Raw genomic sequence first — 25,470 nt, 5'->3', positions numbered from 1 at the left:
TTTGCTTGAAGGTGGTGGAAATCTTTAGCATCTTGATTTATTAATGAAATAGGTCTATATGAATCAGGGACAGTCAGGTCTTTATCTGGTTTTGGAATTAAAATTATCAATGATAATGATAATTATAATTGATTCTGGTGTCCTCTCTCCTTCCAATATGGCGTTTCCATATTTTAAAACCCCAAACACTATTCTGTTCTCTCTTTCTGCTGCTCATTTATAGAATGGGTAGATTCTCAGAGTACTTCTAAATTGTCCAATGTTGACACTTTGAACAAAGTTAGAGCTGCTCCAGGCCAATATCTTTTTTAATGTATATATTATCTATTTCATGTTATATTAACATAAAGGAACTGTCTGTTCCTCAACTGCTTGTTTGGCAGTGAAGCAAAAATTCCCAAGAAGTGCCATACATCAAATAGATTTTGATATTTTTGGGTGTGTGTGGGTGTGTAATATTTCAGGTCTGTTTATAAAAATAAATAAAAATGAATGGTTCAATTAAGCCCTATTGAAGCACTGATTAAAAATGACTACAAAAAATTCTTCCTCTCTTTCATTGCCCCAAGTAGTTCAGTTTTCCCCATCTCCTTCCCCCATTGTTCTTAGGTTAGAGTTTAAGATGTTGATTTGTCCACTTTTAAGTTTGTATTCTTTGTAAAGTTTTTTGTTGTTGTTGTTTAAAAAAAAAACTTCATAAGACAGTCACAATTTAAAAATAGCTGTTGTGATGCATTGCTTATTTTTTAATCAAAGCATGCCAGTTCTTAATGGGACGATTTTCAGTTTTATAGCTTCTTTTATTTATATTTATATATATATTCTCAGTAAACGTGACTCCCTTTTACCGTCCACTTACTTCTTATTTTTACCCTGGTAGACACTCCTCATTCTCCCTATCCCTGCATCAGATTAGGATGATGGCAATTAGGAGCAGGACTTTTACTGCAATGGCCACCAAGCTCTTAAGTGCTCTGCTTTAGGAAGTCCTCATCCTTATTAGGTTTTACAACTTATTGAAATCCTTATTTTTTCAATGGGTACTTGGATGATTTGCAACCTTGGCATATACTACAATCAGTTACAGGTCAAAGTCCCTAAACTGTTGAACTTTTATTTCAGAGAAATAGTATGCAACAAATACCATAACATCCTATATTGAACATTATTACAAGGTATATCTTCTGTAGATATTTCTCCATTTTACTACCTCATGTGTGCCAAATGTACCTTAAAAAAAAAAGAGGCTAATTATATTTTTAATTTAGGGAAGAAAAAAGGGCTTGAAAGTATTGTATGTTGTTTGTGGCAAAATATATTTCTAAGAGAGAAATGAAATTGCCAGAGCAATGTGGAAATTATACACTTGTATTCTCAATTCATCTAAGTCATCTTTGCAACATTTTTTTTTAAAGTGAAGGTTACAGTACTTGGATTAATATGCATGAACAAATCTCAGCATCAACAGATGGCATCCTATTAACCTTAAACCATTTACTCCAGAGTAAGTCTGCAAATGCCAGTAGGACTTTTTTTTTTTTTTAGAAAAAGGATAGGATTGCATTTGAATCATGATTCCAGTCTTATAAAATATAATTTATTTCCTTCAGTGCATGTGTGTCTGTGGGCATGATCTTGTATATTTCCCTTTTTGAACTGCCTGTAATCACTCACAAGTAAATCAGTGCTTCAGCTTCTGGCGGGTTTTTGTAATATATCTGTTTCTGTAGGTGTCATTTTATCTTCTCAGAAACACCGTTTTTCAGGGAGAGGGAGATTCCTTTTTCATTGGCATCAATGCATTGTTTTTGCACATTAGGTGAGCTGTGCTGCCTTGTCAATCACTATATTCCGACCAGTTTAAGACTGGTAGAGCTGATGAACTTCTGTGTGATTGGCTACAGTATTCTGGGAGGGATTTTGCTAGAAGGAAGGGCTGCAGTCGTTCACCAACAGAGTTCAGGCTGTCTTTGCTTCATCATCTAAAGGAAAATCCCCAGATAAGGCATACGGCTTTTAGAGAGGCGGGAGAAAATAAGCAGCAATAATTATTTCACAGGAGACTTATTCATCATGATGATGCAATCGAAAAGATATGGCCATTGTTACGTTGGAAGATTTTGTTTGCTTGATTAAAGTGTCGAATAGACAAGAGCTGTACAAGGTGGGTAGGAGGCTGTTCCCCCCCCCCCATTGAATGTTTAAAGAGTTTGCTGCAGTATGCTGCATACCATATGTGTTGCTTATGGGGTCAGAATAAAGAGATTTTTCCCGTGCACAAAGAGCCTGTGTTAGTGTGTGTAGTTTTGTTTGTTAGGTGAAGCAATTGAAATCGTTCTGTTTCTGTATATAAAGCATAAGGAGGACGAATCTTGTTTGTTTTTAAAAATACACCTATTTCTGTAAAGGAACAGTCAGTATTTCTAAAAAGTATTGCATGGCTAAATGAATTCAGACAACGATGTATCTAGGTAGGTTAAAATATCAGTGAACTTTGTAACAGACAGATTTGGAGAGGTTTCATGGAATTAAAATATTGTTTTAGGGGACTGCCAATCAATTTAAAGCAACAGCACAATCCTGTCCCAGTGTATTCAGAGAGCCCTACTGTGTTCAGTGGGTTACTCTGAGGTAACTATGTCTATAGGATTTCATCCTAAATGTGATGGTCCTTCAGCAAAGCTCTCCAGTAAAATGTAATAAATAAAGAGACATATGTATTTATAAAAGAACAGAAGGTATTGTAAGCCCACAGTATACATCTATATAATTTGATATATTTGTCAAGTTGGAAGGTCTTTTTCTTGCCATTTTCAAACTTGCAAGTACTGTGGAACCCATATAAAACTAGAAAAGGCTAGGTTAGAAATAATTACCGCAGACATCTGATCTGCATGCATTTTTAATGCGAACACACAGCCTTTAATGAGGAGGGTTGGCTTTTGAAACAGTACTTTCACCATGCTGATAAGAATTAGGTGCAAGCGCCAATAGAGAGGATTTATATTAAATATTGTAAATATTTGTAACATAGGGAAAGCTCCCATGCTACAAAAAATAGAAAGTTGGAGTTGGAATGGCAGAGTTCGCAGTTCATTTCACTGCCTTCCATATTCATTGCTTTCCAGACTGAATTAGTCCATGGAAATCAAAACAGTTTTGAACATTGCTGTTGGTTGTTTCTCTCGCATTTTTCAGTTTCACCCCCGCCCTCAACCAAGGTAGACATTGTATATACAAAGTTAGATGAAGAAAATTTAAAATGAAGCATGAAGGAGGAGTAAATCCTTGTGTTGTGAATATTTCCACATATGGTTCCACTTCCCTGCTGAATGTTTAAACTTACAGTCTTTGTTCAGAGTTGGACTGGTATTTAAATGCTGTTAAACAAACCAAAGCAGAATAATATCACTTTGTCTAGTTTTTAAGCCATGTGCTTAAGGATTGATCGTGTTGTTTCTATTCACTGCATCATCACAGTAATTTACAGAAAAGTTTTGACATAGTATCACTGGAAAATGTGTATCTCTCTCGCTATATAACTTTTAGCCAGTCCAAACTTGCAATAGATTTTTTGGTATCTGTTAAATAAAGAGTAGGTGATGTTAGCTCATAGGGCAGTATCCATTGTTGGAAATTCGCCAGTTCTAAACACATTATTGTAGCAGGAATGACTGCTAGCACAAGGGGAGACTAAGGTCTTAGCTAGACCGGGCTTTATCACAGGGTGAACCCCGGGATCGTCCCTGTGCGTCCACATGACGCACAGGGGATCCCGGGATCACGAAGGGATCATTCCTCCCTTGCCCCGGGATAGAGATCTCCCTTTGGGCCCGCTTTTTCCAAGGTCTCGGGCTGAGCCCTAGACCGCGGAACGTGTGGCTCATTGCCGTGGTTTGACCCAGCTCCGCATGATTCCTTCCGCAGAGCCAGGAGCGTTGCGCCCATCGAGGTTAGGGTGAGGGAGCGGGGAAATTAAGTTAAATTTAAAAAAGACCTACCTTAAGCACACGAGCGTTCGTGCACTGCTTCCCCTTTTAAAAAAAAATTAAAATGGTGGGTGCAACGCCACTCTTCCCGAGGTCATTGCGCATCACGTATAAACAGAGAAGGTATCTCGCGTTAATTGCAACGCGAGATTTTCCCTCTCCATCCTGGATTATAAGGTAGGTCTAGCTAAGGCCTAACATGTGCTATTGCAACCCAGGAAACTAGCCAAAACTTTCACTTTTGGAATGGGACAGGTTCAGCTGAACTCTCTTCTGTGATATCTACTTATTTGTCCCATTCTGGAAGTGGTAGTTTCTGCAGGTTTCTGGTTGTACTAGCTAGAGGTGTGACAGCCCAGTTTTTGTTTCTTTCTGGAATATTGAACAGATTGGATTATGAAATATTTTCTTTTAGAATTTAAGACAAGGTGTTTATATATTGTTGCCCAGCTTTTACTTCCCCTCCCACAAATGATTTCTAAAAATATGTAATAAGAACATGTTTATAAGAAGACTAGAGATATAAAATGTCTGGAAATAATGAAGCCATGGGGGAAAATATTTTCTTTAGTCCTCTCTGTAAAATTCCCAGTATAGTTATTTCCTCCATTCCTTATTACAATTATTGATCTAAAGTATCTTTTACTGATAGATGTTTAGGGGTGCTCCAAGTCAGGCTCACTTTCCCAAAATGTGGGTAGAGCCACCATATAATAATAATAGAAGAAAAAGTGAATTCTTGACAGTTTGGGTTTTGTTCTATAGAGTCTTGTATTTCTGAGCTTGTTCTGGGTTAGATGCTGTAGTAGTCAATTAATGTAGTTCAAATCTAAAGCCCACATATGAAAAAACACTGTAGGTTATCCTACCACTGTCAGGAGATACACTGGAATGGCATGTAGGTTATCCCACTTTTCTTTCTTTCTTTTTAATTAACTTTGAGGTTTGGGTCTATAGAACTCACTGCCACAGTTTTTAATAGAGTTCTCAATTCAATCTCACCACTAGGGAATGTTGTCTCAGCTATAAAACCCTTTAACTGCTGCCGCTAGAACAAACCCTCTCTACCTTAAAGAAAGACATAGGCATGAGATTGACACTACCACTGGAGACAACCTTTCAAACTGAATGAAAAATAAGATGTTAATTAACGGGATTTATTTACAAAAGTGAGTAAGAGAGCAATCTTATGGTGCCTATGCAGCATCTGGGGAGCAGCCATAGGATATTTTGGATTTGCGGATCCAATGTTGGAGACAGTGCGCCAACCTTGGAGCTGTGAATCCATACTTTCATGCCCCTCACAGCTGGCACAGATGGAACCACACTGGCTGCCTCTCTGAGGTTGTAAAGCTGCCTCCCTGAAGTTTTGGTGTGTATGGGCTTGGGGACAAGGGGAGATTAGGATCCTGCTGATCTGAAACCTCCTCTCACCTGCCCACAATACATTACTATCTGCCCCCCCTTTTGCCTCTATCAACATGGAAACTTTGATGTTGAAGAGATAGGGGCTGCAGAGGTTTACATAAGGGCTGGAAGGAAGCATATACAGTTGGATCTCCCCCTCTGAGGGTGGACCAGTTTCCCAGCCCTCCGAGGGGGAGATCTGAACTATCCTATAGCCCCTTGCATGTCGTCCCCAGGAACATAGGATTGCAGCCTTAAGCTTCTTCCTTCTAACTGAAGCTCTTTGTCTTGTATTACAAACTGTTTTTAAATTTTGCCAAGTTCAAATGCCTCTTGTCCAGCAGCCTGCTGTTCACTTAACACATGGAGTTTATTCTTCAGCCCTTTGGCTGATGGCTGATGTTTATTTATTAGATCTTACAGATAACAACAAATATACCAGTTTAACGGCAGTATAAATTGCCACCTAACCACAATTTAAAAGCTGAAAATAAAATAGTATTTGAATTTGTATGCATAATATATTTAACATTTTAATTTCTTAAAAGTGTTTGGGTACATTTAAATCAGGTTATTTACATTTCTTTAAATCCAGACCTGGATTTTAATAATATTTGAGCATTAGTTATTTATATATTTATAAAGTGCACATTATGCACTATTTATTAATTAAAGATAATAACAACGTATTGCCTGCAGATGTACAATCTAAATAAGATCTTTTTATAAACTCAACATATTTTTTTTAAATATTTTTTTAAAGCATTGGCTGGAGGGCATCAACATTCATATTTGATTTATTTTGCACTGCATAATGCCAAATATCCTTTTCAGCAAATGAGAGCAAGCACAAAGAGTATTAGAACTTGGGTGTTAGAACCACCCTTTTGCTTAGGGGGACGTAGCCACCGCCAAAGCAAATGGGAAGGGACTGGAGCATGTAGAACAGGAATGAGCAGCCGCCGTAGTGCCCTTTGCCAAGGGTAAGAGGAGAGTGAGTGTGCTTGAAGCATTTCTTTGGCTACCAAGAAAGGAAGCCTTTCCTGTTCTTCTAGAGTCAAATTCAGGCAAAGAAGGACATGATCCTTATTAAGAGGTTTATGTGCCAATTGTGCCCATTCCACAGTATTTGGGATATAGAGTTACAACCAGCATAATTTCCTTTTTGAATGACTCCATGGATGCATTTTATTCTCTCTTGGGATCTGACTGGTTTGGAAAGGAATTTTCTACCAGAACAAATAAGCTGTAGTACCACTGGGCAAGAGTTACATTCCTGTGTAGCATGTGCCTCAGTCCTCTTGCTTGACTTATCAACAGCTATTTGCTCTGTAAGTAGTTTTGCGGAGCGTGTCAGCTCTCTGCTTGTGGTACATTGTGATCTAGACTGCCAAAACTAGTGAATGGATGGTCCTGCTGTTAGGCAGGAGATCGGTCTAGGACACTTGTGGTAACTTCTACCCACGCTTCCTTGGGTGGATCTATTGACCACGGAGGCAATGAATGCTTTCGCTTAGAAAGCACAGCGTAAGAGAACTTGGAGATACTTTTACTTCTTTGGAGTGTGATCCATCTTGGGAGGAAAATGTGAAGAAAATACGTTAATAACAATGTATGTGCACAGTATGTAAGTTAGGTATGCCAGCCTGAAAAAGAAAAGAAAAAAAACTTTTTCATAAGTTTTAAACTCCCATTTGGCTTCATTTGTACAAATGCAACCCGAGGCCAGTGGTAAAATATGTCTTATTCAGGATGAGCAAGGGTAGTACAAATGTCTAATCTCATGAACATTTCATTTGTGCACTGATTAATAGGAAAGGGGGTGGAAATTGGCATTAATAGGAAAGGGAGTAGAAATTTGCTGCTCTTGTACTTTCATTGAATGTTGGGGCATGATCCAGTCCAAATTGAGGACTTATATGTTCCATTAATGTTATGGAAGAGTTCATCACATGTTTAAATAATTTCTATTGAATCACTAGGGGCTAAAAGTCCTTAACTTTGGCTGGACCATGCCTTTAGTTTTTATCTTAGCCTTTTTAAAACCCAAGAGTGCTTGTTTTAATTTTCTTAAAGAAGAAATCAGACATCTTAATAACTATAAACCATATATGTCCTATTGAATTTAATGGGATTTATATGCATATATATTTAAGATATATAAATCTTAAGATATATCTTTAAGATTTAAGAGTTCCTTTATTATTATTACATTATATTCATTGGTTGTGTGTCAAAACTGTATTTACCTGAACTAAAGATATCATATGTTTATGTGAATTGTTTTGAAATAGGGAGTGAAATATGAAGGTTAACTGTGAAAGAAAACCATGGGTCTTTTACTTTGAGATCACACAACATGACAAGGCACAGTATGGGTTGAATGTGGGTTGTCATTGAACCATGGGAAGTTTTTGAATCATGGGTTCATAATAAATTATCTGTCCTGCGTTCTCATATTATCTTTAAGGTAGTACAACACAACTCCTACCAGGTTTGTCACTTCCTCTTTATTAACTTTTATGCACTCATGCATAAAAACAATGTTAATTTTGCATTTCTCTATAAAACCATACTTCCATTAAAGATTTCCATTAAAGGTTTTGGCAAATCATCCCTAACTTGTAACAGCAGTGATACTATAATTCTCAACTAGGAGAAACCCGGGCCTCTGGAGGGCTGGCGGTAGTGCTTTTGCACAAATCCTGTTTCCGGAGTCTCCAGACCATGCCTTCTGCTGTTTATTACCCATAATGTCTCATATATTTCTCTAGTAGTTCGAGTTGCAGTCAGAAGTCTGGTCTAGATGTAGTGCTGGTTTCTAGTAAACATGGTTTCAAAATCAAGAGACAATCTCATAAATGCATTTCCCTTCTCTCATCCCTTCCTGGAGTAAAGCCCGGCTGGAGCATGCTGGGAGTTGTACTCCAACACATCTGTAGGGCATCAGGTTGGGGAAGGTTGGTCTACTCTATACAGGAAAGGAAAGGAAAGAAACCTCTCATGCAAGCACTGAGTCATTACTGACTCTTGGAGGGATGCCAGCTTTCGCTGACGTTTTCTTGGCAGGCCTTATAGCGGGGTGGTTTGCCGTTGCCTTCCCCGGCCGTTATTACCTTTCCCCCAGCTAACTGGGTACTCATTTTACCGACCTCGGGAGGATGGAAGGCTGAGTCGACCCGAGCCAGCTGCCTGAAACCAGCTTCCGCTGGGATCGAACTCAGGCCGTGGGGAGAGTTTCAGCTGCAGAAACTGCTGCTTTACCACGAGGCTCTTCTACGCTATACAGACTTGACACTAATTGTGTTGACTTGGAAAGTAAGTTTCCATCTATTTCAGCAGGTCTTACCTTCTCGGAAGTATCTTTATGACTGAAGCTTTAACCTTTATTTATCCAGGCCCAGTTGAAAGGCTACCATTGTGGATATTGAGCTGCCTTATCGCAATGAAATCCCACACCTCCCATAAACTTTCTCTGATGAAAACCTTTGGTAAGGACAAACCACATGGGCATTACTCACATCAACAGTAGTGGTTGGCTTGAGTGGGCACTTGGTAATACCTATGTAACATCCCCTTCTACATGACTGGGATGGATAGACCAGACAGAAGAAGTGTGAAATCTATTTATTCATTTATTTTTATTTCTGTGCCCCCTTTTTTGAAGCCAACCAAGGTGGTTTACAAAAAGTTCAAAAAATAAAAACCACAATCCAATGAAAGCATAGTAAAACATGAAAAACAACCTTAAAAAACATAACAATTAAAAAAACAAGTTAAAAAGATTCATCTTGACCCCCTTTCTGAATGCAAAGGGAGTGAGGACCAGTTGCAACTCCAGAAGCAGAGTTCCAGCGTTTTGGAACAACACAGGGAAAAGGCCCTTGCCACATGCCCTACAAGCAAGCCTCTGCAAGTGAGGCTGTCTTTAGAAGGGCCTCTTCTGCTGAGCTTAATAACCGAGCAGACTCATACTGAGATAGGCAGTCCCTCAGATAGCCAGGTCCTAAGCTGGCTATCTGAGCGTTGAAAGCTAGCTCCAGTGCCTTGAACTGAGCCTGGAAAACAATTGGCAACAAGTGAGGATTTTTCAGTATTGGACTAATACCATACACTGGTTAGCAGCATAGCTACCACTTTTTGCACCAATTGAAGCTGCTGGACGTTTTTCCACATAGTGTGATATACTTGAGCTATGGTAGCGCTATAGCTTTTCTACATGGTAGCTTCACATAGAGTGCATTGCAGTAGTCTAATTCCGATGTAATGGATAAGTGTTGCCAAATCAGATTATCTCTGCAATGGTCGCAGCTAGCATACTGGATCGAATAACACAAATGCACTACTTGCCTTCACTGCCACTGAGGATCCAAGGACAGCATAATAGGATCCAGGAGCACTCCCAAGCTATGAACCTGATTTTTCAGGGGGAGCATGGATTTCTAAGAGATTGAATCCCAAATCTAAATAAGACATACTGCCAACAGCAGCTCAGTCTTTTCTGGATTTCTAGAGTTAGAGAAACTTTCTCTCCCACCCTGGAAAGGTAACATTTAAATCAGGACTCAGTATAGTGGTGTCCTATAGAGTCTTTCCACTTGCAGAGAGTTGCGTTTTTGTTTGCTAACATACCATAAATTCACTTAACTCTTTTAACTTGCCTCTGTCCCATACCCTCATTTAAGCAATGTGCCTTTTGGCAGTGAGTCATTAATGGTGCTGAAACTAACCAGACAGATCACTTTTCATTGCAAGCATAGTTATCCATTAAATCATGACTGGACCTTACTAACCCATAGATGGAGAAGATGTAGTGTGGCACATTTTATTGAATATTTCACAGATTGCCTCCAAATAATTGAATCCATGGTTTGTAGATTTGAAGGCAGTGCTGATTACCATTGCCCTTAATTTGTCTAAGTTGCATGCCATGGCAAACCATGGTTACTGCAAATCACAAATCATGGAAGAAGGGATGAAGTTGCACCCAAGGGAGATGAGGAAGAAGAAGGCGTCCAAAACTTGTGGCACATTTCCAGTTTCCAAACTGTTGTTTGGAGATCAGATCAGCATAGGGTCTGCACCAGCCTACTATGATAAAGTAAACAGAATTGAACAGAATATGTTGGCTTTTCAGAGTATATCCTATTGAGTAGAACCAGAGTTTCCATGTTGGTGATTTCAATGTCTAATAAAGCTCCTGTACCAACTTATGGATTTAGGATTATTGTAAATAGACTTATCTTCTATTCTTAACTTTCTCATTACATACAATGCTGATTCTATATGTTTCTGGTCAGCTGTATATAACCCCTTCACACTTGATGTGGTATTTGGGTCGGTTTGCATGATTGTTGCAGCCCACCATGGCTTATTTAAACCATTGTGAATATGGGCTGTTTTGGGTTGGATGTGGTTTGTTAACCACAGCAACAACCCGCCCTGTGGCAGGTTTGGATATTGTAATAAGCTTCAGAGACTGTGGCTTGAATGTTCATAATGGCTGTCAGCTCACACCACAAGCCAATGTGGCTTAAATAAGCCATAATGGGCTGCAGCAATCATGACAACCAGGTCTTTGTCTGCCATCTATGAAGTATAGACTGCACCCGTCATATATGTGATGGGGACCAGCAGCTAATCAGAATTGTTAGCATGTGTAGATAAGTGTTTATCAGTATCTGTTCTTCTCATTTGCAGCACAGTTCTGTACATGTCTAGTAAGAAATAAGTCCCATTAAGTTTATTTATTTATTACATTTATATACTGCCCCATAGCTGAAGCTCTCTGGGCGGTTTACAGAAGTTCAATGGGACTGAGTCACCTGGGAAGTGGGTATAGGACTGCAACCTTAGATTGCAATTGTATGCATGTTTAGACAGAGAAAGCCATACAACTCACAGCTAGTATGGACTCCCCCCCCCCGTCTATAAACATACATAGGATTGTACCCTTAATGTGTTGATTTTGAACAGCTGGTGTAGCCACAGTAAACACCAGGCTGACTTCACACACATTTGATGGGATCACCCAATTATTAGATAATTTTAGAATGAAGTAAAGAAAATCATACAAAAATGTAATAGAATAATGCTTCAACACCAGATTTACTCTTTTAATGATGTTAGGGTAATGTGACAAGAAAAAGAATGGTATTGGTTATAAGGATGTTGATAGCTGCACAAACGTCTATAGCAAAAAATGGGGAAAAAACAGAAGTAGTTTTGATAATTTATTTCTTAACAAATTGGTTGTATAATGTATCAATTATTTCTAATAAAACACGTATTTTGCTTAAACCATCTAGTCTATAGTGTAGGAAATTAAAATATCAAATTCATTGGTCCTAATTAGGTATCTCTTTATAAGAGACATGATAAAATCATCTGTATGAAAACAAGCACCATCTGAAGAGCTCCGTGATCTCAGTGCTCAGCCCTGTTTCATTCAGGACTTAGCTACACTCATTAGCTATCATGTAGTTCTGCACTTAGACATTTGACTCCTAGAATACATTCAATATTATATCCTAGAGAGAGAAACATTTCTAGAACAAAATATAGGGGTCTGCTAAGATAACCCAATGTTTTAACGTGAGCATCCTGTAACACTTATCTTTGATTGGGCAGCTGTTCACTCATCCTACACAAAACCTTGTGTGCCGCTGCTATTGTGTACAAAAATAATTTAAGTAAGGCTTGTCTCTATATAATGTGTTTAAGACCAGGTCATCTGTCTCGTCTAGAACCACTAGTTTGAATATGCACAATTTCTTTACAGAAATACTAATACCAAAATTGCATCAACTGTTGCTTGTTGTAGTTAGTAAGGTCCAGTGGGAACACAGAGGGCGGCCTGTGACCAGGTGAGACTATTTGTCTATCTTGCCCACTTTTGTCTAATCTGACTGGCAACAGCACTTCAGGGACTTAGCCAGAGGTCTTTCGTATCACTTGTACCTGTTACTTCTAGGTGGTGATGCCAATCCTTGAACCTGGACCTTCTGCATGCCAAGCATGTCCTTTCAACTGAGCTATGGAGAATGGTGGATATGGAAAACTGGGGTCAATACCAATCCCATTTGTAAATCAGGAATACTAGCCAGTGACTCCTGAATTCTGCATTGTGGATTGGTCAGATCAACATTATTTTTTATTGGAACAATTACTGCCCTTCCCTTCCAGAATCTATTATGTTCAGATTTTAAAGGTGGGAAGAAAGATTTGTAGGTGGAATGGGAACAGCCTTTTAAGGATTATGTGGCAGACATTGAAGATTAAGAGAATGGGGTGAAATGTACTGAATGAACAAATTCCAAACCTTGATCATTGGAAACACAATTTACATCTTTTCTGTTTTCTAAAAAATATTCCCAGTTACATTTTCAGTTTTCCTTGCAACTATGAGAATTTGAAGTTTTGTTTCTAAATTTAAAAACCGAGGATTGATTCATGTTACCATTTAGATTATTGCTTCTGAGATTAAACCATGAGGAGGTGAGGCTACCTATAGGGCAAGTTTACGTTCCCCCTAAATTCCACGCTTAGGTCTCATCTACTCCTAGAGCCCTTTTGAGGGTGTGGGGAAGGGATGATTGCAAGGTTTTCTGCTTTAGCAATCATCCTTCATGGGGTACATGCCAGTGAGTTTGCCCACAATTTAAGGAGAGACGTTCCAAGGCGATTTTTTTTAAACCACAGAGTTGCGAAACTGCATGAAGATTTTTAAAAACACACACTCGGTGCTGAAAGACCCCTTGATCCATCCAGAATGTGTCAACAATGCTCTCCTCCTCATCCCTGATACCCATGGGCTGGCTCTGCACAGCTGGTTGCCTGTTTGCTGAGCCCTGCTACTCGCAAGGAACAGGAACAGCTTTGCGAGGGGTGGGCACACCAGCCGCACACCTTGGGATTTTTGCGAGAGCAGGTAAAAAAAGGGACAAAAGCTGTCATCGATATCCCGGGAAAACTGGGGGGTCATCTCTAGATCACCGCAGGATCAGCTGTGAGTCATATGGCATGGTAGGCACGACCTCGATACTGTTCTGGAATAAATGGCTAGTGTGGATTAGGCCTTAGAAGCAGTTGGGTTACTTTGTAGAGGTGTGTGTGTTTTGCATGATTGTTCTGAGTGTGCTGGGACCCACAAATCCTTTATTGCCAGCTATTATTTGTGGTCACCTCCTCCTCCTCCTCCTCTTGAGTTTTTTGAGGAGAGGGGAAGTCAGCACTTTGTATCAGACTTTATTTTGACAGACAGGCAGTGAAAATCTCTGTTGCTTCTTCTGAGGGCCAGACTAGATGCACCACTTGTTTTTGTTTTTAAATTAATAGCAGGCCCTGATGCCGTGTTTGTTTGTTGTTGATGTTGTTTTACTGCAGCACAGTAAAACAACAACAACTTTGTTGTTGAGAACTTCCCTTCTAGGGCTAAGAACAGGAATGAGTTGTGGTCTTTCTCAGGAACATGGTGAGGGAGGAAAGGATTAAACCTCCCATGCCCGTTGGTCTCAGCAAAACCTGGGACCCCTCTGTCTGCTATTGTTGTTTTTATGTTTTTGATGGTTTAAAATTTGTTTTTAATGTTCACTGTTTTAAATGTTTGTAAACTGACCAGAGAGCTTCAGCTATGGGGTGGTATATAAATGTCATAAATAAATATAAATAAATAACACCCTTAAAAAACAGATCTGGTTGCTAATGACACATTTGACCCTTAGTACTTTCAAAACACATAGTGAAAAGAATGAGCCAGGGGAGGAGAAAGGTCTCCTTCCTTGAGTTCCAGAAGGCTCGGGGGAGGAGTAAGGACGTGATCTCACTTCGTGTCAGGAATTGCACTCTCTGCGTTTGTGGGGCCTTTGAAAAAGCATAGCATGAAGTCAGATGCTGGCTTCTCTCCTGAGCCTTCTGTGCATTCAAGAATTCTTGGGGGAGTTAAGGGGAATGTCCTCCTTGCCTGAAAGCATGAGATTCTGGCCCCCACTCCCATGTTTTCTGCAATGCATAGAGAACATGGGGAGGGGGAGATGAATGTCTTCATGTCATGCTAGGATTGAGTAGGTGCTCCTCAAGAAAAGATTCATGGTTGTCAATGGCAACTGCATCTGTGAAACCGTGTGAGTTTGTATCCTAATTGCAGGTAATTCTACTGTGTCTCTGTGCATTGGCAGTGATTGAGCCAATCATGGCTGATGCAGAAATATAGGAGAATTTCCCACCCTGACCAGAGCAGTAAACCATGCAGGGAAGCAGAAGGCAGCTTCCTCTATGAATGCGTGCTTTGGGCTCCCAAGAGTCTTTAAGATATTTCTTCAAGTTCTCTAGTAGGGGTGGGTGGGCTTTCCTGATTCAAGGGGGGACTTCTCCTTGCCCCCACCCCCAGTCAAGCGGTGACACTGTGTGCCAGACATGGTTGGAGGTCTTTGGGGGCTTCTCCTTCTCAATTTCCCTCCACACCATCCCAGCAAAGCCTCACCAAGAAGTCAAATCATCAGGCCAGGTTGTTGCTGCGTTCTCTCTCCAGCACCTTACAGCCTGCAGTAGCCCAGGTCACAGCAGCCAGTCCTTCTTATTTGCTAATGCAAATAACAAGGTAAAGCTAGAGAGCTCCATGCTGAGAGTGAGTGAGCAGCCACTGCAGAGAGAGAGGGGGGGGGGGGTGTTGGAGAGCTGAACTTGAAGTTACTGAGAGCTGCCAGTGGCCCTCAGGCCTTGCAATAAAGAGCATGATTTATGCAAAGCTTTGGTGTTCTGCATGTTGATTGCATGAGCACTGGGAATTTGTCCTTTCAACTCCCACCTTTCCCCCACCCTTCAAACAAGTTTCTAGCTGTAATAATTGTGTGGGTGGTGATTGGTAAAGTCTTGAAAAAAGTGAGATGCATTTGCTGGGACATTGTTGTCTCTGTTCTGGATTGGAAGGGGCCTATAAGGCCATTGAGTCCAACCCCCTGCCAAATGCAGGAATCCACCACAAAGCATCCCTGAAAGAAGGCTGTCCAGCTGCCTCTTGAATGCCCCTAGGGTGGGAGAGCCCACTACCTCCCTAGGTAATTGGTTCCATTGTCATACTGCTCTAACGGTCAGGAAGTTTCCCCTGATGTTCAGCCAGAACCTGGCTTCCTGTAAGAAGTTTCCCCTGATATCCAGCCAGAACCTGGCTTCCTGTAACTTGAGCCCATTATTCCGTGTCCTGCCCTCTGAGATGATCGAGAAGAGATCCTGACTTTTTTCTTTGTGACAACCTTTCAAGTATTTGAAGAGTGCTCCCTTGTCTTTCCTCAGTCTTCTCTTCTCCAGGCTAAAAATGCCCAGTCCTTTCAGTCTCTTCTCATAGGACTTTGTTTCCGAACCCCTGATCATCCCTATTGCCCTCCTCTGAACACGCTTCAGCTTGCCTCCATCCTTTTTGAAGTGTGGTGCACAGAACTGGATGCAATACTCAAGATTAGGCCTAACCAGTGCTGTATAGAGGGGAACCAGTACCTTGTGCGATTTGGAAGCTATACTTCTATATAGCACTGGCTTTTTTTGCAGCCACATCACACTGTTGGCTCATATTCAGCTTGTGATCTACAACAATATGTACCTCCCCAGCCCTTAAGATCATCCACAGGGGTCCCTCTCCGTGAGCCAAAGGAAGTGAGGTAGGTGGCTACTAGGAGGAGGGCTTTCTCTGCTGTGGCATCCCGGCTGTGGAATGAGCTCCCCAGAGAGGTTTGCCTGGCGCCTACACTTATTTCTTCTGTCGGCAGCTGAAGACCTTTTTATTTTCTCAGTATTTTAACACCTAATTTAATTTAAATTTAAACTTTGCTGTTTTAATTCCGTATTTTAATCTATATCAATTTCTGCTGTGTGGTTTTATCTTGGTTGTGCTTTTTATATTGTATTTTGTATTTGTGTTTTTAGACTGTTGGTTGTTTTATTATGTTTTTCATGGTTTTAATTTTTGTGAACCACCCAGAGAGCTTCAGCTATTGGGTGGTATAAAAATGTAATAAATAAATAAACAATTCCAAGATCTTCCTCATTTGTAGTATTGCTGAGCCAAGTATCCCCCATCTTGTAACTGTGTATTTGCTTTCTTTTTCCTAGGTGTAGAACTTGGCATTTATTCCTATTAAATTTCATTCTGTTGTTTTCAGCCAAGCACTCCAGCCTATCAAGTTCACTCTGAAGTTTGTTTCTGTCTTCCAGGGTATTAGCTGATATATGAGTCAGTCTGCTTTTTTGTAGAAACTGTTGGGAGTTTTGCTGTCAGACCTTGTGTGGTGCTTTTAGGAAAGCCAGAAAAGCTTCATTAACGTTTAGTTATTTCCCAATTTATTTTCTAACCTTTGATGGCCTACATTTTGCTGGAAAAATAGTAGTGCAAGTTTAATGCAAAATGAAGACATGCATTTCATTTGCAAGATAAATTTTGTTTTGTGTTTATTCTGGGAGGAGAGAGGGAAACTGCAAGTCTGAAGGTTCTTAATGGCTCCTTATCTACCGCTTGTTGTATCTGCCCGCTTACTGGCTGCCATGTTTGTTTATGATACTGCAACCTTGAAAGAGCAGTGTGGCCAGGGTTATGGATTTCACGGGGAATGTAGGAAGCTACCATTGGTCCATGTAGCCCAGTATGGTTGCTATTGACCGACAATGGCCCCAGTATGGTTGCTATTGACCGGCAGTGACACCTTAAACCATGGCTTTAACCACGGTGGTTAAGCCAGAAAGCTGAGCTGTGTTTAAAAGACACTTTAAACCACGGCTTTAACCAAAGTGAATGGTTAAAGCCGGACACGGAATAACAGGCTCAAGTTAAAGGAAGCCAGATTCCAGCTGGACATCAGGAAAAACTTCCTGACTGTTAGAGCAGTGCGACAATGGAATCAGTTACCTAGGGAGGTTGTGGGCTCTCCCACACTAGAGGCATTCAAGAGGCAGCTGGACAACCATCTGTCAGGGATGTTTTAGGGTGGATTCCTGCATTGAGCAGGGGGTTGGACTCGATGGCCTTGTAGGCCCCTTCCAACTCTGCTATTCTATGATTCTATGAATAAAGCAAAAAGCCATAGTTAAAACCATGGTCTAAGGTGTCTTCTGAACATGGCCTGGCTTTCTGGCTTAACCACCATGATTAAAGCCATGGTGGTTAAGCCAGAAAGCCAGACCATGTTCAGAAGACACCTTAGACCATGGTTTTAACTACGGTGAATAAAGCAAAAAAGCCTTATTCACCATGGTTAAAGCCATGGTTTAAGGTGTCTTCTGAACGGGCCCAGTGGCTCTGCAGGATTTCAGGCAGGAATTTTTCCAGACCGATCTGGATTTACCAGGAGTGGAACCTGGGGCCTTTTGCTTTCAAAGCACATTCTCTACCAATAAGCTATAGCTATTTCCTGAAGCCTAGAGGGCCACCACTCCCGATCAGGCAAGGGTGAGTGAATTGGAGGTCTTCTCAGGCAAGTAAGCCAAACAAGTAGGTCTTAGATGAATGCGGAGGGAGATGTGAGGGTCTGTGGAGTCTTGAATCCTCCAGTTTGTTCCTACTCTTCTTTGAGAGATCTCCTGCAGCCCATGGTTTTATCAGTCTTCTTCACAGGGCCACATAGAGGAACAGCATAGTACATCACACCCCCAAACCCTCAGCCTAGTAAAGAGAACTGCAGTCTCCCTGCCCTCTCTTGAGGGACTAGATTAAGACCTTAGACACAGTGTCTTGGGAGAACAGCCTGTGACTGGTCCATAGTCCCATTATAGGGACACAAGGGGTGCCTGTTCCTGTCACAGTAGATTTCAAAGTACACTAACTAAGCTGACCTGATATATAATTATCCAGCCTTGCATAAAGGAATTCTTTTCTGGGAAGTTCCTGCATTGTATCAGCATGAGCCTACTTCTTTGGCAGCTGGTGGTATATATTTCCTTCTGCTTTCCCACATGGCCAAACAACCACCAGTGCTATTATAATATAAAAGCCAGCTTTAAAGTAAACCCAATAGATTTTCTTAATAAGCTCATCACTATCCTGTAAATAGAATGAGGCACATTAAAAACAACAACCCTCACTTATAGTAGCTAGTGGATCAGGATATCAGATTAAGCAATCCTGGCAAGGAAGACATGGTTTATTTTAATGAAATTGTTATTTGTAGGTCACAGTTATAAAGAAGCGAGGCAATAAAAAAAGGCTTAATCGAGCTTCATGGAAAAAAGGCTTGGAAACTAATTTTATCAGTTTCATTCCTGGTACACCTTTTTCCACTTTTTACCTTTGTGAAATACAGTCATGCAAAACTTTTAGGCTTAATTCTTTAGGCCCAATCATAGTATTTTCAGTGAAACTTACGTAGACTTTGGTTCTGCTAAGGTGAGTGGGAAAACACTTTTTTTTCTGGAAGAAAGCAAGTTCAGAGAAAACTTTTATCTGCACAGCAATAAAAACAAGCTGCTCATAGAAAACTGCTAAATACCGTATTTCTTCAATTGTAAGACGCCATTGATTGTAAGACGCACACTAATTTCAGTACCACCAACAGGAAAAAAAAAACCTAAGACACACCCGCGATTCTAAGACGCACCCCATTTTTAGAGATGTTTATATGGGGAAAAAAGTGTGTCTTAGAATCGAAGAAATAGGATAGGCTACAACTGAGGCAGCAGCCCTAAACACAGAATACAGTGAGACTTACCTCCGAGGAAACATGCAGGGGATCGTATTGCACATGGCAAAACAATTAACTGGAAACTGTTATACAACTTCCTGGAAGTTCAGCATATTATTTGCATTTTGTTAGAAAAAGAATGCCCAATATATATTATCTAAAAATATATTGCCAGTACAACCACAGGATTGGGTGCCAAATGCATAAAAATTTAAAACCTCAGCCCTCTGTCTGCTTTGTCCTTACTGCTTAAAGCTAGACCAACTGGATAAATATTAAGTAAAAACAGTTCCAGTGAAGCAGGTTGGAAGGGGGGAAACTTAATAGTAAATGCTTTTAGTGAAAATGACTAGATTATAGAAAGAACTACCTTTTGGGGCAGTAACTTATGTCTGTCATATAAGGATGAACAGATTAATTCATTGTATGGCCTTCACTTTATTTCCTTGACATATTCTTGGCTTTTAACACGTGTGGCAAGATGAAACTAATGTTGTGAAACAGCTTTTTGGGGTGGGTGTGGGTGGGAGGAGAATGAATTTGAATGTTGTTTGAATAACAGTTCTGTTTTCTTTTAACAGGTCTGTGCATTGTAAGTGCCTTTGTGAAATTGTTCATACAAGAGACAACTTTAACCCTTTCAAGAAGCTGTCTGCCAGCTAGATATTGCTCTTACTTTATATGACATCTGTAGCAGTTTGCCGGCTGCTTGATGTGAAATGGACAACAGCATTCACAAAGCCTGACGAAAATATTACATTGGTCATGAAAACTACTGAATGTGTAGCGCTCCCTATATAATCAGTGCCAACGAAGAGAATACAACGGGATAAAATGTTATCAAGGAGTGTTGTTGCATGAAAGCCAACTTGCCTAACGAAAACGTGGCAACAAAACAGTCAAGAGGCTAACTTTTTTTTAACAGCCAGAAATGCTAATGAGCATGAATATTTTGCAGCCCAAAGTCTACAAGTGGCACATATTGATTGATGATTGACACGCTTGCTGATAAATAGCTGCCTATTCAGCTTTGTGTGCACTGGACTCTCTTAAGCACTTCTTACATCATCGTTGCGAGGACCTATTTACATTGAAAGGGTTTTCCTGAATTGTTGGAATTCATAACTGAAGGTGATTTCATTAATAGTGACTCTCAAAATCTAAATCGGTTTAACATCATGGCATTGAATGTTGCTCCTGTAAGAGACACAAAATGGCTGACATTAGAAGTGTGCAGGCAATTTCAGAGAGGAACTTGTTCACGCTCTGATGAGGAATGTAAATTTGCACACCCACCCAAAAGTTGCCAGGTTGAAAATGGAAGAGTTATTGCCTGCTTTGATTCTCTGAAGGTAAGGATAAAATGTTCATAGTGAGAATGAACAGTTCAGTAAGTAGTTTTACTCAATTTTACAGTCATTAATGATTGCAGTGTAATTGGCTAACTCAGGCCTTAGCTAGACCTAAGGTTTATCCCGGGGTCGTCCCTGCCTGCTCCCGGGATATCCTGTGTGTCATTTACATGAACAAAAATGATGCCGGGACGATCCTGGGATAAACCTTAGGTCTAGCTAAGGCCTCAGACTCAGTTTTCAGACTAGCTCATGGAATATGATTTTGTTTTGCCAAGCTAACTGAAACTTTAAAAATACAGCTTTTATAACTTTGCTAGCTTAGTTTTCTTTGAATACTGCTCTGATATCTGTTTGATGAATGGTAGTTTACAAATATTTTAGCCAAAAAATAAAATAGCCCATATGAATATAAAACCAGAGCCTTGGATTAGGGACTCCAGAGCTTGAAAGCTCATGGATGGGATCTATTCCTCTGAGCTACCACCGACTCTGGATTTGCATACAATGCTAGTCTAACTTAAATCCCATTTATTTCAATGAGCCTACTATAACTCAGACTAACATTGGATGCAATCCCATGTATACTCAGGCCTGGAAGGGTAGAAGAATGTGTGACATTGGACCTGGCCCTTTGCTTCAATAAAGGAGGCTGTTTTGCACACACATAAGAATATGTGTAATGTTGCATCTTTTATTGCAATCAGTGACAAAGCTTTGGTGCATTGTGGAATCTCTGTCTATGCATTAGAATTCCCTGAACCCACAAGAAATTGTTGGCTCATAGTGATAGGGTATAAGTGTGAAAAAAATGACCTGTTACATTTCATAGGAGATTCTCATAAAGTTACCTCATAGGATGCAATTACCATTTCATTTCAAATTAATTGGATCCCTTCTGTTTTTAAACTTTGGGTCCTGACTAAAGACCTCTATCCTCCCTGCTAAATAGATGACTTGGTGCCAATAATCTCTTGAGGAGAAGGGGGACATCTGTCCACCTTTCAGAAAGGTAAACTGTTGGTGGAAGAGTGGCAGGAACTTCACGCATGGTGGTAATGTACTTTGCTTGTGTATATAAAGATTCAGGACCAGGGCCAAAGCCTGTTTATTGGATGTATGGAGTTTCCTGTAGACCACATTTGTGTATACAACAAATTCCAATACAGAGTGGTACCCCAATTTCTGCACTCAGATCTGTCCTTGTTGTGTTGGGGTAATTGTCACTGTAAGTTTAAAGATGAAGGCTGCAATCCTGGACACATTTACCAAGGGATAAGTTCAATTCAATTCAGTGGAATTTACTTATGGGCCAATGTTATTTGTTTATTATTTATATCCCACCCTCCCTCACACAGAGCCCAAGGCAAGTATAGCATTGGGCTGCATATAAAAGATTGCAAATGCAGAGTAAGGAGGAAATACTCAAAGTAGACTAGAGGTGCAATCCAGCCTCTTAGAACTAGTGGGAGTTTGCAGTTAATTTTAGTATTTTTATTTTTAAATTAGGGTTTAATGACCTCCATGTCCAAAAACTTCTCATGGCTGTTCACAAAAAGTTAGAAGTGAAATAAAAACAAATTTAAACAAAAACATTAAAAACGCCACAAAACAAATCAGCATAAAACAGCACAGCCTAGGAAAGTTTTATAAGTTTTCATCTGGTACAGAAATGATCTCAAGGTAGGTGGCAGGCGAGTTTCCCAACAAAATGCTTTCCAGAGCTGTAATATGGGGCACATTGTGAATTTAGCTAGAAGAATGTGAAGGATTTTCCTTAGGAGTAAAATTAGTGAGTTTTAAAGCAACACTAGTTTAACAAAATGTAGATTCAATTCAGAAAACATGGCAAATTATGGTTTGTGTTAAACATAATTAAGAATCCAAATTCTGTTTTGAGTTTCCAAATGCACAGCAGGCAAACCATGATTTAAAGCTGCTTTTCTCCTCGTTGTTTTCCATCCTCTCAGCACCCAGCTTATAAGTTCAGAAGTTCACCCATGCCTTCATTGTGCAGTAGTCTATAATACAGGCAGAGCAATGGTTGTATTATAGTTTGTTAATTCAGACAACACATGAAACCATAGCAGTAGTTCACATATAATGGCCAAACCATCGTCTGGCCATCGAACAGCTTCAGACTCATGTGCTCCCATCTCTCCTTCACGTACTCTGATTTATCCCTGACTTCTTGGTTCATGGCAAACTATGATCTGCTGTTGTTTCTGCTGTTGTTTGTAAACCCAGTAAACTATAGTTTATGCAGGCCATTGTTACATTCCAAACTATAACATTGGAATCCCATTTCAAACCATGGCTTCCAGTTATGGTTTGGATGCAAACCATGGTTTATACAAATCATAGTTTGACTGGTTTCAAGGTAACAGCAGATTATAGTTTCCCATGAACTGTGAAGTCAGGAGGGGAATAGGAGCATGTGAGAGAAGCACCTACTTTCTCTAGCATTAACATTGATATGTGATTTAAAACATGCAAGCGATTCAGAGGAACATGCTTCTTACTGTCATACGTTTGTAAATGGAGATGAGGTACTGTCATTGCTTTATCCGTGATTCTACCAAAATCAGTTGGTCAGTTGTATGGTAGTTGGGGTGCCTCCTACTCAGCCTCCTTCAACTCCCTCTTTTAGAAATCCCGGTGTCCCAGAACTTCACCAAAGTGTCTTGGTTGCCAGTTGGTGCTAGAAGGCACCCTGGTTCCTTTCCTTGGTTGTCTTTCTATGCTAAGCCCAGCAGGATTTCTGAAAACTCACTGGGTTTTCACCCAGACCCTCATCATTGTCCATGTTGGAAAGTTGTGGAATCAGTCTATCCTGCTTCTTGCAACATTTTCTTTGTGTGAAGTATAGGAGTATCAAGAACCTCACATGGTGTGTGTGTGTGTGTGTGTGTGTGTGTGTGTGTATGTATGTGTGTCTATAAGTGAATTAGTTGTGTATACAAGCTCATTAGGGTAAAGTTCTTAATTCTGTAAGTCAAACTTTGTGTTTAGTTTTAAAACATGAATGTATTAAAAGGACTAAGACTAATTTTGGTTTAGTGATGCTTTTTAGGGTAGTTTGTAGACTTATCTGCTATATTTCTAGGAATGGCAAACAATTGTGTCTCATGTCTGCTCTCTCACGTTCTCTCTAAATTAGGGCTACTTCTGCTATATGTTTATCATCTCCACACATCTTAATTTTTTCCTGGTTTGCATATGTTTTATTTCAATCATTGTCTTTTTATAGTCAGTAGCTAGATCAGATGTATAAAATCCACAAATATCAAAATTAGCAGGCCATTATATCAATTTTAAAAGCTTATTTTAAAATATTGTCTAGCTCAGACTTGCTACTTTTATGCATGTTCAACATTATTTTCTTTCTAATAATGTTTCAGCTGACAATATCCTTTCTCAGCCTAAACATTTGTAAGCTTTGGCATGTATATCCCATCCTGTATCCTCATCATCAAATGTCTCATTGATGAAAGTCTTTTTGTTTCCATTTATGGCTAATAGCAATTCTAGCTGCTGTTAGCAAATGAATAATACTCTGTGTGTCACTTCGAAAAACCTCTTGACTTCAAATCACCAAATATAGTAACTACTAAGTCATATGTTGTTATATTAAGTTATCTCCCTAATGATTTCCAAAAGCATCTCCCCAAAAGTCATAATATTTGGACAGCACCAATAAGTATAAGCAGTATGCACCCTTACGCTTCCACACGTCCAGCATACATCTTCTACCCTTGAATATACATGACTTTAGTTGTTAAGTACCATCTAAACACGAGCTTGTAAAAAGTCTTTTGGATTTAAACTTAGTGGCAATGTTTGCATGTAATACTAAAGTATAATTTAGAGTTACATGCATGAGCAGGAAGAGCTGCATGAAATCTTTTACACATGCATTCCACCTTTTCCTATTTTCCTCCCATGTGATTGAAAGGAGGAAGAAGTTAGACTCAGACCTTAGCTAGACATAAGGTTTATCCCGGGATCATCCCAGGGTTGTCCGTACCTGCTCCCGGGATATCCTGTGTGTCATTTACGTGAACAGGGATGACCCTGGGACGATCCCAGGATAAACCTTAGGTCTAGCTAAGGCCTCGGTTTCACTTTAACAGATTCCTGGCTTATTGTTGCATATGAACCAGGCATTGTGTTCTAACAAGTCAGCAAAACGTCCTGTTGGTGTGCTTACCAATTGACAAGTTTCTTTTAAATTACAATTCCTGGTTCGCATGTAACAACAAGCCATAAATCTGCAATGTGAAAGTCAATTCTGGTTTATTTCTCTTCCCAGTCATATGGGAGAGGAGGAAGGGAGGAGTAGTGTGTGAGCTGAAGGACTCACGTCTAATTGTGCACATAATACTGCTAAGCCATGGTTTAGTGTTATGCATGAACACTTCCAAAGTTTCAGAAGGAACTTCTCCCCTCATCCATCTCCAGGATTCATGTAAAACATCTCTGTCCTATTTATCTTGACATGTACTGTTGGTCTTGTCCCATTAATATTCTATAAATCTTCCTCAATAAACCTTAATTCTAAGATGTTTGGATGCATGTAAAGATACTTGAGAAGTACATACATTTTACACCACAACCAAGACCCACGTTCAGCAAAACTCTGGAAGCTAATCTGGAAATATACTTCTTAACAAAAGATATTTCTGTATGCCTGGTCTGAAGAAGTGTTTATATTTAAAAGGGAAGGTGTAACTTCAAATATGCCCTGCAGAAAAAGGAAATACCCCTTCTGGAAAATATGTTGGTTTAATGCACTGCAAGTCCTTCATGCAAACAATCGTCTTGTCATTGTGTGGTATTAATGACCTTAATCCGTGGATTATCACATTGAATTGTAATAGCTTCTTTGGAGATACTTTAGTTCTGTTAAGGTAGTGGGAATAAGCATATTTTAATACTGCTGCACACTCACTGTCTGCTCTTAGTCTATCATGAGTGGCATATAAGCCATTTGCTGCCCAATATTTAATTAATCTGCTCCGCTATTAACATCTAACTTCGGATTTGCTGATCTCCTTTGCT

The 25,470-nt window shown here is 39.9% G+C and overlaps 1 protein-coding gene across 10 annotated transcripts in view; it reads left to right on the top strand.

Annotated features, from left to right (window-relative positions):
- Positions 1-25,470, top strand: part of MBNL2 (muscleblind like splicing regulator 2) — an 87,059-nt gene that overhangs the window by 6,101 nt on the left and 55,488 nt on the right. For all 10 annotated transcript variants that reach the window (XM_063126053.1, XM_063126049.1, XM_063126046.1 and 7 more), the window contains exon 2: positions 19,639-20,409. In XM_063126053.1, coding sequence (XP_062982123.1) covers positions 20,236-20,409 — 174 coding nt within the window. In that variant the 5' untranslated portion in view covers positions 19,639-20,235. The remainder of the gene's footprint in view (positions 1-19,638; positions 20,410-25,470) is intronic.

Source organism: Elgaria multicarinata, chromosome 5, assembly GCF_023053635.1.
Source record: "Elgaria multicarinata webbii isolate HBS135686 ecotype San Diego chromosome 5, rElgMul1.1.pri, whole genome shotgun sequence".
Taxonomy (NCBI): Eukaryota; Metazoa; Chordata; class Lepidosauria; order Squamata; family Anguidae; genus Elgaria; species Elgaria multicarinata.
The sequence above is the reverse complement of the archived record's forward strand: the minus strand, read 5'-3'. Positions and strand labels throughout refer to the sequence as shown.